This window comes from Pan troglodytes, chromosome 21 (genome assembly GCF_028858775.2).
Source record: "Pan troglodytes isolate AG18354 chromosome 21, NHGRI_mPanTro3-v2.0_pri, whole genome shotgun sequence".
NCBI classification, from domain to species: domain Eukaryota; kingdom Metazoa; phylum Chordata; class Mammalia; order Primates; family Hominidae; genus Pan; species Pan troglodytes.
Genome location: NC_072419.2, coordinates 38,313,381 through 38,328,609, shown reverse-complemented (window position 1 = coordinate 38,328,609; position 15,229 = coordinate 38,313,381). Strand labels below are relative to the sequence as shown.

Here is a 15,229-nt window from a genome sequence, read left to right as displayed (position 1 = left end):
ACATAGGATGTATTCAATAAATAATTGTCAGTATATGTTTATGTATACTCCTTTGGGCTTGTGGTAGATGCCCAATACATTATTTTTCAAATGAACGAGTGAAAACCAGCATATTCAGTGGAGGGAGATATCTCTGAATGTGGACGTCATGCACTAGCTTAGTGTGTGACTCCAGACAAGTCACGCAATCTTCCTAAGCCTCAGTTTCCAAATCTGTGAAAAAGAGACTCAAAGAATCATGGTATTAAGGTTGGGAAAGAACTCAAAGTTCATTTGACCCATGTATATCACTTTAAACTGAATACAGTACCAGTGCTATCTTAGACTGGTTTTAAAAAGCTATCAAAAGAATAATAATGATTAATAATAATCATCAGCACTTGCTGAGCATTTTGTGTGCTGCAGCACTTAGCATTATGCTAACAGTTCATTAGACTCTTTTTATCTAATTCTAGGGGGCAAGGGACAGTTGAACTCTGATCCCCACCTATGGGCACCACTGTGGTGGATTTTCTGCAAAGATGGCTGCCACGTAGTTCTGTCCGTCCTTGCATGATGAGCATACGGTTTCTCTCCTCAAGAGATAGACTCTGTTTTACCTCCTGTTGAATCTGGCTGGTCATGTTGGTTGCTTTGACCAATAGGATGTGCTACAAGTGATTCTGCCAGTACTGAGCCTAGGCCTTAAGAGGATTGAAAACGTCTGATTCTACCTTCTTGGTTATAAAGAAGTGTAGCTACTCTGCTGGAAAGGCACCTGGAGAGAGAGGGAGGCTCAGCCAACTCCTCAAGACATTCTAGAAACTACAGCTAAGCACTATAATATGTAATTGAAGTCATCTTGGACATTCCAACCCCCACTGAGCTACTAGCTGAATGCAGCTACATGAATAACCTCATGAACACCATGTGGACCAAAAGAACTGCCCAGCTAAGCCCAGCTTTAGAGTGGGGTGGTTTATTATAGATCATTTCAGTAATAGATCATTGAAACACACACCCATTAACTCTTGTGACATGCACAACCATCCTGAAGATTGGCAGATTGGCTATTAACCCCAAGGAGGAGGAAGCTTGAGAGACTAGGGGGAATTTGCTGCAGTCTCATAGGTTCCAGACTTAGAACCAGTTTTCCTAGAGCTTCGATCCTGAGTGTTTCCCACCATTTCTAGCTGCCTGAAGAAAGATAACTGATAAGGAGCAAAGCTCCATAAATGGCCTATTATTTTTTAGTATTTCCATTTTTTTTCTCATGCTTTGTATTTTTCCCTAAAGGCCTTTCATATCCCAATCTCTTTTGGTGACATATGCCAGAATCCTAGAACTAGACTGCCTGGGTTCAGAACGCATCTCCACCACTCATTAGCTCCATAACATGGGCAAGTTTCTCTTTTTTTTCTGAAAAAAAATTTTTTTTGAGATGGAGTCTCACTCTGTTGCCGAGGCTGGAGTGCAGTGGCGCAATCTCAGCTCACTGTAACCTCTGACTCCCGGATTCGAACAATTATCTTGCCTCAGCCTCCTGAGTAGCTGGGATTACAGGTGCATGCCACCAAGCCCGGCTGAGTTTTTGTATTTTTAGTAGGGATGGGGTTTCGCCATGTTGGCCAGGTTGGTCTAGAACGCCTGACCTCGAGTGATCTGCCTGCCTTGGCCTCCCAAAGGGCTGGGATTACAGGTGTGAGCCACTAGACCCGGCCTAAATATTTTTCATTGTTGTAAAATATGCATAACTAAATATTGACTATTTTAATCATTTTTAAGTGCACAAATCAGTGACATCAACTACATTCACAAAGTTGTCAATCATTACCGTCATCCGTCTCCAGAACATTTTCGTCATCCCTAAAAATGAATATCCACATGCAAAAGAATGAAATTGGACCTTTATCTCACACTATATACAAAATCAATTCAAAATGGATTAAAGACTTATAGGGCCAGAAACTGTAACGCTACTAGATGAAGACATAGGGAAAACTTGACATTGGCTTGGGCAATGATTTTTTGGATATGACACCAAAAGCACAGGAAACGAAAGCAAAAATAGACAGGTGGGATTGTATCAAACTAAAAAGCTCTGCACAGCAAAAGAAACAACAAAGTAAAAAGGCGACCGCCAGAGCTGAGGAAAATATTTACCAATCAAAAACGATCTGATAAGGGGTTAATATCCAAAATATATAAGGAGCTTAAACAACTCAATAGCAAAAAATCCCAAATAACCTGGTTTAAAAATGGGCAAGAGATCTAAGCAGACATTTCTCAGGAGACAGACAAATGGCCAGCAGGTAAATGGAAAGGTGCTCAACATCCTTAATCATCAGGGAAATGTAAATCGAAACCACAATGAGCAATCATTTCACACCTCTTAGAACCATTATTATCAAAACGACACATAATAAGTATTGGCAAGGATGTGGAGAAAAGGGAACTCTTGCATAAATTGGTACGGTCACTATGGAAAACAGTATGAATGTTCATCAAAATTAAAATTAAAAATGGAACTACCATATAATGCAGCAATCCCACTTCTGAGTATATATCCAAAAGGAAATGAAATCAATGTCTGCACCCCCGTATTTATTGCAGCACTATTCATAATAGCCAAGATATAGAAACACAGCAGCTGTAAACTATAATCTATGTTTAATATAAGTATATAACTATATATTTATAAATATAAAATATATATAATATCATATATAACTTTTTAAAAGGTTTATTTATCTATTTATTATTTATTTGAGATGGAGTTTTGCTTTTTGTTGTCCAGGCTGGAGTGCAGTGGCATGATCTTGGCTCACAGCAACCTCCGCCTTCCAGGTTCAAGCGATTCTCCTGTCTCAGTCTCCTGAGTAGCTGGGATTACAGGTGCCTGCCACCAAGCCAGGCTAATTTTTGTGTTTTTAGTAGAGACGGGGTTTCACCATGTTGGCCAGGCTGGTCTGCAACTGTTGACCTCAGGTGATCCACCCGCTTCGGCTTCCCGAAGTGCTGGGATTACGGGCGTGAGCCACCACTCCCGGCCTATTTATTTATTTTTGAATTTTCTTTTTGAGACAGAGTTTCACTCTGTCGCCCAGGCTGGAGCGCAGTGGTGCAATCTCAGCTCACTGCAACCTCTGCCTCCCAGGTTCAAGTGATTCTTTTGCCTCAGCCTCCCCAGTAGCTGGGACTACAGGTGTTTGCCACCAAGCCCAGCTAATCTTTTTGTATTTTTAGTAGAGACAGGGTTTCGCCATGATGGCCAGGCTGTTATCAAACTCCTGGCCTCAAGTGAGCCACCCATCTCAGCCTCCAAAAGTGCTGGGATTATAAGCGTGAGCCACTGTGCCCCGCTATTTATTTATTTTGAGACAGGGTCTCATTCTATCACCCAGGCTGGAGTACAGCGGCACAATCACGGCTCACTGCAGCCTAGACCTCCTGGGTAGGTCTCCTACCTCAGCCTCCTGAGTAGCTAGGACTGCAGGCACCTGCCACCATGCCCGGCCAATTTTTGTATTTTTTGTAGAGACGGGGTTTCACCATCTTGCCCAGGCTGGTCTCAAACTCTTGGGCTCAAGTGATCCACCTGCCTTGGTCTCCCAGAGTGTTGGGATTACAGACGTGAACCACCGTGCCTGGCCAATATTATTTATTTATTTTTTGAGACAGGGTCTCACTCTCTTGCCCAGGCTGGAGTGCAGTGGTACAATCACGGCTCACTGCAACCTCAATCTCCTGGGCTCAAGTGTTCCTCCTGCCTCAGCCTCCTGTGTAGCTGGGACCACAGTTGCATGCCACCACAACCAGCTAAATGTTTAACTCTTTGTAGATATGGTGGGGGGGCGGTCCCACTTGTTGCCCAAGCTGGTCTCAAACTTCTGGGCTCAAACAATCCTCCCACCTTAGCCTCCCAAAGTGCTGGGATTATAGGTGTGAGCCACTGCACCTGCACCTGGTCAACTCTTTTTTCTTAGTGCTGAATAATATCCCATTATGTGAATATACCACAAGTTGTTTATCCATTCACCTATTGAAGGACATCTTAATTGTTTCCAAGTTTTGGCATTTATGAATAAAGCTGCTGTAAATATCCATGTGCCATTTTTGTGAGTGTGTGTAGACGTAAGTTTTCAACTCTCATGGGAGCACAGTTGCTGGATTGTGTAGTAGGTTATGCTTAGTTTGGTAATAAACTGCCAGATACCTTCCAAAGTGGCTGTACCATTGTGCATTCCCACCAGCAATGAATGAGAGTTCCTGTTGCTCCACATCCTCCTCAGCATCTGGTGTCATCAGCGTTTTGAATCTCAGCTATTTTAGCAGATATGGTTTTTTTTAATTGTTGGGTTTTAAGAGTTCTTTATATATTGCAGATACCAGTCCTTCATCAGAGATATCTTTTGCAAATATTTTCTACAAGCTTGGGAATCACATTTTTCTTTTCTTTTCTTTTCTTTTTTCTTTTTCTTTTTTCTTTTTTTTTAAGACAGAGGTTTGCTCTTGTCACCCAGACTGGAGTGCAATGGTGTGATCTTGGCTCATTGCAACCTCCGCCTCCTGGGTTCAAGCAATTCTCCTGCCTCAGCCTCCCGAGTAGCTGGGATTACAGGCGCCCGCCACCACGCCTGGCTAATTTTTGTATTTTTAGTTGAGACAGGGTTTTACCATGTTGGCCAGGCTGGTCTCGAATTCCTGACCTCTGGTGATTCACCCACCTCGACCTCCCAAAGTTCTGGGATTGCAGGTGTGAGCCACCACGCTTGGCCATGTTTCTATTTTCTTAATAGTGTCTTTGGCAGAGCAGAGTTTTTAATTTTAAAGAGGTACAGTTTATCTTTTTTTTCTTTTGTGGATCATGCTTTTGGTGTTGTATCTATCCCCATGTTTTTACCTGTCTTTTCGGTGACCAGAGAGACAAATCAGTGTTGGTTTGGGCGGTATAAATTGAAAGAGTAAGAAGCAGAAATTGATCTCTTAACCTTGTTCATAAGCAATAGGCTCCAACTCCTGAGATCGTGCCTCAGTTGCTGTGGCTGTCATACTTTTATGTAACAAAACAACCCCAGAACACAAAAGCATCTATTTCTCTCTCACATGTCCACAGGTCAGATGGAGCTCAGTTGATCTAGGCTGGGCTCAGGCCTGCAGGTTGGTCTAGGTCTGCTCCATCTGTCACTCATCTTCCTCGGACCATGTTCTTTTCAGGGCAAAAGACTGGAAGGCAAGCCCAGCCCCACAAGCACGTTTCAAGCCTCTGCTTGCATCACATCTGCTAACATCCCATTGGCTAAAGCAAGTCTCACAGTCAAGCTCAACACTGATGGAGCAGGGAAATGTACTCCTCCCATTGGATTATTATCACAAATCATAAGGGAACATTTCCATCAGAAGACCCTGGGCTCTGCTTTCATGTACCCAAGCCATACCCCAAACTAGAAAGCAAGAAAGAAATTACCAACTAGGTAAATTGAAACACTGCTAGCTTTATTTTCCACTGTTCTTATATTCAGTTCCTAAGGTTAGAACCCCACCCTACTCAGAAGTACAGAATCAAGTTAGTATAGGATTCCATGGGACCCTGGGGGGTGATATGATGTACAACCTTCAGGGGATGCAATAATATAGAAAGGTGGTGTTTCCTTTTCACCCATTGTCCACCTCTTTTGTCTTTCTCTCTATGATAAAAACTAGCTGCCAGGGTCTTTCAGCTGAGGCAACATTCAGGAAGCCCGCACTGCTTCGTCTTCTCTGCTTCCTACGCAGGTCTCCCACCCCTCCACTGAGAGCTTCCCCTGTAGGGTACTAGACACCTCTCAGCAGCCATATCTCCAGACCAGGATTCCTGCAATGGCAAATACCACCTCGACAAGTATGATGGCTGCTTGACCCGTGGGAAACGTCAGGTCTGCAGGCAGCCCCCAGCCCTGGAGGCAGCCCCCAGCTCTGGGGAGCTGTAAACTGACCAGCTCTTGTAGCAATGTGGCCTAACAGGAAAGTCGGGGTCCCAGATCATGAGAAACCATTCCTGTCATCCTGGAAGACCCATCTCCTTGGAGGCAAAACCCATCCAGCATCTGGATACCAGTGGAGAAGGCAGAAAAGTGCCCCCCGTCGAAAGATGTTCATGTCCTAACCCTCAGAGCGTGTGAAAATGTTACCTCACATGGCAAAAGGGACTTTGCAAAGGTGATTAAGAATCCTGAGATGAGAAGATTATTCTGAATTATCCAGGTGGGTCCAAGGAGTTCTTACAAATAAAAGAGGGGAAGAAGACTCAGAGGAGATATGAAGATGAAAGCAAAGTTTGGAGTAATGAACGAAAGGGGCTGATGAGTGAAGGAATAGGAGCAGCCTCTAGAAACTGGGAAAGGCAAGGAAACAAATTATCCCCTAGAGCTTCCAAAAAGAATGCAGCCCTGCCAACCCATTTCAGTCCCTCTGACTTCTGGAACAGTAAGGTTATACATGTATTGACTGATTGATTGATTGATTGAGACAGGGTCTCGCTTTTCTGGAACAGTAAGGTTATACATGTATGTATGTATGTATGTATATATGTATGTATTGAGACAGGGTCTTGCTGTCTTGCCCAGGCTGGAGTGCAGTGGTACAATCTCGGCTCACTGCAACCTCCACCTCCCGGGTTCAAGCAATTCTCCTGCCTCATCCTCTCCAGTAGCTAGGATTACAGGCGCCCACCACCATGCCTGGCTAATTTTTGTATTTTTAGTAGAGACGGGGTTTCACCACGTTGGCCAGGCTGGTCTCGAACTCCTGATCTCAAGTGATCACCCACCTCAGTCTCCCAAAATGCTGGAACTATAGGCATGAGCCATTATGCCCGGCCAAGTAATGTTATGCAGTTTTGTTGTCTTAAGCTACCAGATATGTGGTAATTTGTTACAGGAGCAAGAGGAAACTAATATAGCCAGTAACTATTTTAGGGCACTTAGAAAACCTCAAGCATTGAACCCCAATTTTCTTTCCTTTCCTTTCTTTCTTCTTCTTCATCTTTTTTTTTTTTTTTTTAAACAGGGTCTCACTGTGTCGCTCAGGCTAGAGTGCAGTGGCACGATCATAGCTCACTGTGGCCTCGACCTCCTGGGCTCAAGCAATCCCCCGCTCCTCGGTCTCCCAAAGCACTGGTATTATAGGTGGGAGCCACAGCACCCAGTCTGAACCCCTCTTGTCTTTGTATTTCTGGTCCCCGGGAGAGTCCTTCACCATTTCTGACTTGTCATACAGCAAGAAGGCAAATAGATATTCAGGAATTGGAAGGACAGGAAAACCAACGTTTTGGTAAAGACTTTGGCATTTATATCTTTTATTTAAATATTCTTTTCACTATTTTGAAAGTTTCCCTTCCAAATCACAGCTGTAACTAAAATCCAACCATTCCAGGAAATAGAAATATCAACTTGGGGGCTTCCTGAGAATGTCAGATTGTGGATTGCAAGAGTCAAAAAGAGATTTTCCAGTCCAACCTACCCACTGGACAGATGAGGAAACTGTGGCTGAAGCGAGGGTGGGTGTCTGGGAGTAGGAAGGGGGTGTGGGCCCTGGCGGATGGTGCTGGAGCCACCTTGCAGCCACCACCTGGGCACCCCCTGGCCCTGCCCTGGTCCTCCCTATCATGGCTGCTGTTGGTACTGGCTCTCTGTGGCCGTGTAGAAGTCATCCAGCACACTCTGGATGTATTCGAAGGTCGGCCGCTCCTCCGGACGGTTTTTCCAGCAGCGCATCATGATGTTGTAGAGCTCCTCTGGGCAGTTCTCTGGGCGAGGCATCCGGTATCCACGCTCCAGAGCTCGGATCACTTCAGGGTTTGACATCCCTGAAAAGGAGCCATGGAATTAGAAACGGAAGCAGTTGGGAAATGAGAGCCCAGGGGTGGCAGGCCCTGTGGCCTCCCCAGCAGGCATCACTCCCCACCTCACCTTGCAAGCTGAGCCCCTTCCACTGTGAAAGACAGACTTCCACCCTCAGCTTCACTTGCAGCTAGGACATGGGCCTGGGACCCAGTTTGGGCCAATGGGAGCTGACGGGGAGGTCTGCTGGGAAAGTGATGGAAAGGTTTTTCCTCCCGCTTAGAGGAGAGTCTTTGGAGAACGCACCCTTCATCTCTTCCTTTGAACACTGTGAGATACTTATGATACTTGGAGCTGACAACATGGAGAAGACCATCATAGAGACAGGAACCCAGAGTCCTGACAGCTGCTGAGTTGCTGAACTCACCAGTCACCAATGGCAGATTGGGAGTAATAGATTGCTTCTATTTCAGTTACTCTTTGTCTGTTATTTTGTTGCTTGCTGTGGAACACATCCTAATGGATTCAGTGTCTATTGTGTGTTGCCTGGTTTTGACTAGTGCACCCTCAAGACAAAACATTCAGGTGGCCAGATTCAATGTTAACCTATGGGTGGGACCATTTTTTTGTTCAGTTCAAGTTTCTATTAGCTATTCATAAGAATAGCCATTCAATGTCTGTGATCCCCAATTTTATATTATTAGTCTCAAACTCCAAACTCATGAACTCAAGTGCTTCCTCTACTTGGATGTCTCTATATTTAAGTCAACTCAAATTTAGCAGAGCTAAAACAGAGCTCTCCAATTTCTATCCCTAGACCATTACCCACCCTGTGGTGCAAAGCCAGGGTAATCATCCTTTATTCTCTCTCTCTCACCTCCTAAGTCAGCAAGTCAGATCTTTTCTCCTTTTGAAACGTAGCACCAGTTCATCAACGTATGCTAGTCACGAATGCCACCACCCTGTCCAGACCATCATCACCTCTGCCTGGGCCACTGCTGTGGCCTCCTCACTGGCTGCCACCCTGTTCCCTTTCCCTCCCATTCACTCTCCATGCTGAAAGCATCACTTAAAAATGGAAATCACCAGCCCGGCAACATAGCAACACCTTGTCTCTCAAAAAATTTAAAGAATTAGCTGGGCATGGTGGTGTGTGTCTGTAATCCCAGCATTTTGGGAGGCCAAGGCTGGAGGATCGTTTGAGCCTGGAAGTTAGAGACCAGGCTGCACAACGTAGTGAGACCAAGTCTCTACAAAAAAATTAAAAAAATAAAAAATAGCCAGACATGGTGGCATGTGCCTATGGTCCCAGATACTCGAGAGGCTGAAGCGGGAGGATCATTTGAGCCTAGGAAGTCGAGGCTGCCATGAGCTATGATTGCACCACTGCACTACAGCCTCAGTGACAGAGTGAGACCTTGTCTTAAAAAAAAAAAAAAGGTGGAGAAAGGACAAGATCTGATTTAAAGTTTAGAATTATCCTTCTGGCTGCAAGTGGAGAATAGGCTGTAGGACGAGGAGGGAGAAAGCAGTAAGACTGATGAGGATGCCGCTGCACCATCTATGGGAGATGACGCTGGCCTGGATGCAGTGGAGACTGTGGGGTTCAAAGTGGTGAGACTTGGGATATGTTTTGGAGTCTAGTGGCCAAAACCCTGTGACTGCTCAGATGTCACAGGGGTGAGGCCAGGCATAGTGGCTCACGCCTGTAATCCCAGCACTTTGGGAGGCCGAGGCAGGCGCATCACCTAAGGTCAGCAGTTCGAGACCAGCCTGGCCAACATGGTGAAACCCCGTCTCTACTAAAAATACAAAAATTAGCCAGGCATGGTGGTGGACGCTTGTAATCCCAGTTACTCAGGAGGCTGAGGCAGGAGAATCGCTTGAACCTGGGAGGCGGAGGTTGCAGTGAGCCGAGATCACGTCACTGCACTCCAGCCTGGGTGACAGAGGGAGACTCCGTCTCAAAAAAAAAAAAAAAAAAAAGTCATAGGAGTGAGAGAGAAGGAAGGGCCAAGGAAGCCCCCAGATTTCAGGCTTAAGACGTTAGATGGATGGAGGTGCCTTTAACTAAGACAGGAAAGGTGAGGGAAGGTTGGGGGTGAGGATCAAGAACTCAGTTTGAATGGACATGTTGTTGAGATGAGCCCATTGCCAGACTGGGCCCTGGTAGCAGCCCTGAGCTGATGCCCCTTCCCTACCTGGGTAAGGGATCCGGCCGTAGGTGACGATCTCCATCAGCAGGATACCAAAGGACCAGACGTCTGACTTGATGGTGAAGGAGCCAAAGTTGATGGCTTCAGGAGCTGTCCACTTGATGGGGAACTTGGCCCCTGCAGGGTTGAACAGAGCAGAGTCAGGGAAGGCTGGGGAGTAGTGAGGGTTGGCTCTGCTAAGGTGGGGGAACAGGCAAGGGCAAGAGCTGCCAACATCTGCCCCTGCAGACCTGCAATTTCCCTGATACGTGGCCTCCCTGTGGAAGCAAGGGACATCCATCCTGAGGACAGATGGCTAAACAAGGAGGAGTGGGCTTAGGGGCCTGGGGTATGGTGTGGAAGTTCACTCTAGAATCCTCCTCATTGATTCAGCTGATACCCCAGTTAACTGCAACTCCGAAGAGTGGAATCCCAGAGGTCACAGGTCTTTGGGGACAGAAGGACTTCAGGGGGCCTTGAGTCCAGGTTGCAGCTGATGCCTCAGTCCTCTCATCCTGGGCGATGGGAAAAGGGAGGATTCTGGCTCTCAGCCCATGAGGTTCCCACCAGTCACTGTGTGTCTCTCCCTTTACCCGCCCCTCCTCCCACCTAGTCTGACATGGGTTTAGTTAGCCTTTTCATTTTTTTTTTCTTTTAGAGACAGAGTGCCCAGGCTGGAGCGCAGTGGCACAATCATAGTTCACTGAAGCCTCGAACTCCTGACCTCGAGCTATCCTCCTGCCTCAGCCTCTCAAGCACCTGGGGTTACAGGTGTGCCCCATTATGCCAAGCTAATTAAAAAATTTTTTTTGGCCAGGTATGGTGGCTTGTGCCTGTAATCCCAGCACTTTGGGAGACCAAGGAGGAGGATCACCTGAGGTCAGGAATTCGAGACCAGCCTGGCCAACTCCATCTCTACTAAAAATACAAAATTAGCTGGGCATGGTGGCAGGTGCCTGTAGTTCCAGCTACAGGCTGAGACAGGAGAATCACCTGAACCCAGGGGGCGGAGGTTGCAGTGAACCGAGATCACACCACTGCACTCCAGCCTGGATGATAGAGTCAGACTCCGTCTCAAAAATAAAATAAAATAAAATAAAATATAAAAAAATAGAAAAATTTGTAGAGACAGTGTTTTATTATGTTACCCAGCCTGTTCTCAAAACTCCTGGGCTCAAGTGATCCTCCCATCTTGGCCTCCTAAAGCACTGGGATTATAGGTGTGAGCCACCGCACCTGGCATAGTTATCCTTTTTTAAAAAGTGTTTAGTTTAATTATATCATGGTTGGTGAACACGGTCTATAGAATATATGTTCTTTGGAATTTGTTGAGACCTGCTTTATGACTGAGTACACGGTCAAGTTTTGAAAATGTTCTATGTGTGTGTTTGTGTGTGTGAGAGTGTGTGTGTGTGTATATGTGTTTTCTCCCTTCCTCCTTTGGATCTACAGACTTTTCTTGATTTCCTGCTTATCTTCTTCTGGTTTAGAAATTATACATTCTACTTTTATTCCTTTAGTCATTACATTTATTTATTTATTTATTTATTTATGTTTTGAGACAGGGTCTCGCTCTGTTTGCCCAGGCTGGAGTGCAGTGGTGTCATCTCGGCTCACTGCAAGTTCCGCCTCCCGGCTTTCACGCCATTCTCCTGCCTCAGTCTCCCAAGTAGCTGGGACTACAGGTGCCCGCCACCACGCCTGGCTAATTTTTTGTATTTTTAGTAGAGATGGGGTTTCACCGTGTTAGCCAGGATGGTCTCGATCTCCTGACCTCGTGATCCTCCCACCTCAGCCTCCCAAAGTGCTGGAATTACAGGCATGAGCCAACGTGCCCGGCCCTATTTATTTACTTTTTTGAGACAAGGTCTTGCTCTGTTACACAGGCTGGAGTGCAGTGACATGATCTTGGCTCACTGCAGCCTCAACCTCCTGGGCTCAAGCGATTCTCCCGCCTCAGCCTCCTGAGTAGCAGGGACCACAGGCTCACACCACCACGCCTGACTTATTTTTAAATTTTTTGTAGAGATGGGGTCTTGCTATATTGCCCAGGCTGGTCTTGAACTCCTGGGCTCAAGCAGTCTGCCTATTTTGGCCTCCCAAAGTGCTAGGATTATAGTCATGAGCCACTTTGCCCGGTCTAAATTTTTTTTTATCGAGTTATAACATACATGAAATAATATGCACAAATCTTTAATATCCATTTTGCTGCAGCTTTATATATATATATATATATATATATATATATATATATATATATATACCCTTGTAATCACCATCAGATTGGGCTGTAGAACATTTTCAGCATTTCAGAACGCTCCTTTCTGCGTCCTTCCAGTTAATACCCCCTTACTTAAGGTGACTGCAGCCTGTGCATAGTGGCTCATGCCTGTAATCCTAGCACTTTCAGAGCCTGAGGCAGGAGGATCACGTAAGTCCAGGAGTTTGAGACCAGCCTGGGCAACACAGTGAGACACTATCTCTACAAATAATTAAAAAATTAGCTGGGCATGGTAGCACGTATCTGTAGTTTCAGGTACTCAGGAGGCTGAGGCTGGAAGATTGCTTGAGCCCAAGAGTTGGAAGCTACAGTGAGCTATGATCTCACCCCTCCACTACAGCCTGGGCAACAGAGCAAGCACCTATCTTTTTTTTTTTTTTTTTTTTTTGAGACGGAGTCTCGCTCTGTCACCCAGGCTGGAGTGCAATGGCACAATCTCGGCTCATTGCTGCAACCTCTGCCTCCTGGGTTCAAATGATTCTCCTGCCTCAGCCTCCCGAGTAGCTGGGATTACAGGCACCCGCCACCACGCCCAGCTAATTTTTGTATCTTTAGTAGAGACAGGGTTTCACCATATTGGCCAGGCTGGTCTCAAACTCCTGACCTTGTGATCCGCCTGCCTTGGCCTCCCAAAGTGCTGGTATTACAGGTGTGAGCCACTGTGCCCGGCCGCACCCGTCTCTTTAAAAAAATAAATAGGACTGGCACAGTGGCTCGCATCTGTAATCCCAGCACTTCGGGAGGCCCAGGTGGGTGAATCACTTGAGGTCAGCAGTTCGAGACCAGCCTGGCCAACATGATGAAACCCTGTCTCTACTAAAAATACAAAAACTAGCCGGGCATGATGGCACATGCTTGTAATCCCAGCTGCTTGGGAGGCTGAGGCAGGACAATCACTTAAACCCAGGAGGTGGAGTTTGCAGTGAGCTGAGATGGCGCCAATGCACTCCAGCCTGGGCAGCAGAGCGAGACTCCGTCTCAAAATAAATAAATAAATAAATAAATAAATAAATATTAGGCTAACAGAAACTAAAGGTGACTGCAATTCTGACCTCTAGTGCTATAAATAAATTTTGCCTGTTTCTTTCTTTAACAGCTTTATCGAGATAGAATTCACAGACCATACATTTCACCCATTTAAAGTGTATAATTCCGTGGCTTTCAGAATATTTACAAAGTTGTGGATTTTAGAATACTTTCATCACATTTCCCTGCAAAAAACCCACAGAAGTCACTCCTCATTTCTCCCAACTCCCCACCACCAGCTGTAGGCACCAATAATCTACTTTCTGTCTCTTTAGATTTGTCTGTTCTGGGCCGGGCATGGTGGCTCACACCTGTAATCCCAGCAGTTTGGGAGGCCAAGGCGGGCGGATCACTTGAGGTCAGGAGTTTGAGTTCAGCCTGGCCAACATGGTGAAACCCTGTATCTACTAAAAATACAAAAATTAGCTGGGTATGGTGGTGTGCGCCTGTAATCCCAGCTACTCAGAAGGCTGAGGCACAAGAATCGCTTGAACCTGGGAGGCAGAGGTTGCAGTGAGCTGAGATTGAGCCACTGCACTCTAGCCTGGGTGACAGCAAGACTCCATCTCAAAGAAAAAAAAAGATTGCCTCTTCTGGACATTTCATAGAAGGGGAATTATACAACATGTGGCCTTCATGTTGGCTTTCCTTTAACAAAATGTTTTTAAGGGTCATCTGTGTTCTAGCCTGGCATAGTACTTCATTCCATTTTATGGCCAAATAATATTCCATTGTATGGATATATCACATTTTGTTCATCTGTTCATCAATTGATGGACATTAAAGAGTGTTGTTTCCATTTTTTGGCTATTAGGAAGAATGCTGCCATGAATGTCCGATTACATGTTTTGTCTCTTTTAGAATTTCACAAAAACGAAACCAAGTGGCATCTACTCTTTTCTTTTGGTCTAATTTCTTTCATTTTGATATTATACCTGTGAGAGTTACCCATTTTGGTGCATTTAGCATTGGCTTGTGCCTCTTTCTTTCTCTTTCTTTCTTTCTTTCTTTCTTTCTTCTTTCTTTCTTTCTTTCTTTCTTTCTTTTGACAAGATCTTGCTCTGTCCACCAGGCTGGGTGAAGTGGCATGATCATGGCTTACTGCAGCTTCAGCTTCCTAGACTCAAGTGATCCTCTCACCCTAACCTCCTGAGTAGCCACAACTACAGGCATGCGCCACCATGCCTGGCTAATTTCTTAAATTTTTGTAGAGACTAGGTCTTCCTGTGTTGCCCAGGCTGGTCTTGAGCTTCTGGGCTCAAGCAGTCCTCCAGTCTTGGCCTCCTAAAGTGCTGGGATTACAGGCGTGAACCACTGAGCCTGGCCAGTTTGTGCTTTTTCATCACTGCGTGGTATTATATTGTGTGAATATACCACAATCCATCCTCCTGCTATGGACATTTGGATACCCTCCCCATTTTTGTCTGTTATGCACAAAGCTGCTCTTACCCTTAATTTCGACATATATTTGCCCACTCCCTCTAAAATCTATCAGTACTTCTCAATCTGATCTAAAATCTCCTCAAAGTCTCTGAGTGAGACTCTGAAGTTCAGGACATTATCCAGAAGGATCCACCAAGCTCAAGAATGCACAGCTAGTACTGGGGCAGACCCTTGCATTTTACCAATCGCTCTCACAAGTATCAACTCTCAACACTCACAAGCATCCAAATGGGCAACGTGGGGCTGCTTGGCAGCGTTCCCTACCTTCCCGAGCCGTGTACTCGTTGTCCTCAATGACCCGGGCCAGGCCAAAGTCAGCAATCTTACACACCAGGGATGCAGAAACCAAGATGTTGGCAGCTCGGAGGTCTCGGTGGATGTAGTTCCTCTGCTCGATGAAGGCCATGCCTTCTGCAATCTGCACCCCAAACAGAGACACCTTTGTCCTCAGACCTGGCCTACGCCAAGATGGCCCCACCCAAAAG

General features: G+C 45.7%; 1 protein-coding gene across 6 annotated transcripts in view; it reads right to left on the bottom strand.

Annotated features, from left to right (window-relative positions):
- Positions 1 to 7,285: 7,285 nt before the first annotated feature.
- Positions 7,286 to 15,229, bottom strand: part of HCK (HCK proto-oncogene, Src family tyrosine kinase) — a 49,416-nt gene continuing 41,472 nt past the window's right edge. For all 6 annotated transcript variants that reach the window (XM_063802814.1, XM_016937657.3, XM_063802813.1 and 3 more), the window contains 3 exons: positions 15,009 to 15,162; positions 10,001 to 10,132; positions 7,286 to 7,825 (listed from right to left, as the gene is read on the bottom strand). In XM_063802814.1, coding sequence (XP_063658884.1) covers positions 7,623 to 7,825; positions 10,001 to 10,132; positions 15,009 to 15,162 — 489 coding nt within the window. In that variant the 3' untranslated portion in view covers positions 7,286 to 7,622. The remainder of the gene's footprint in view (positions 7,826 to 10,000; positions 10,133 to 15,008; positions 15,163 to 15,229) is intronic.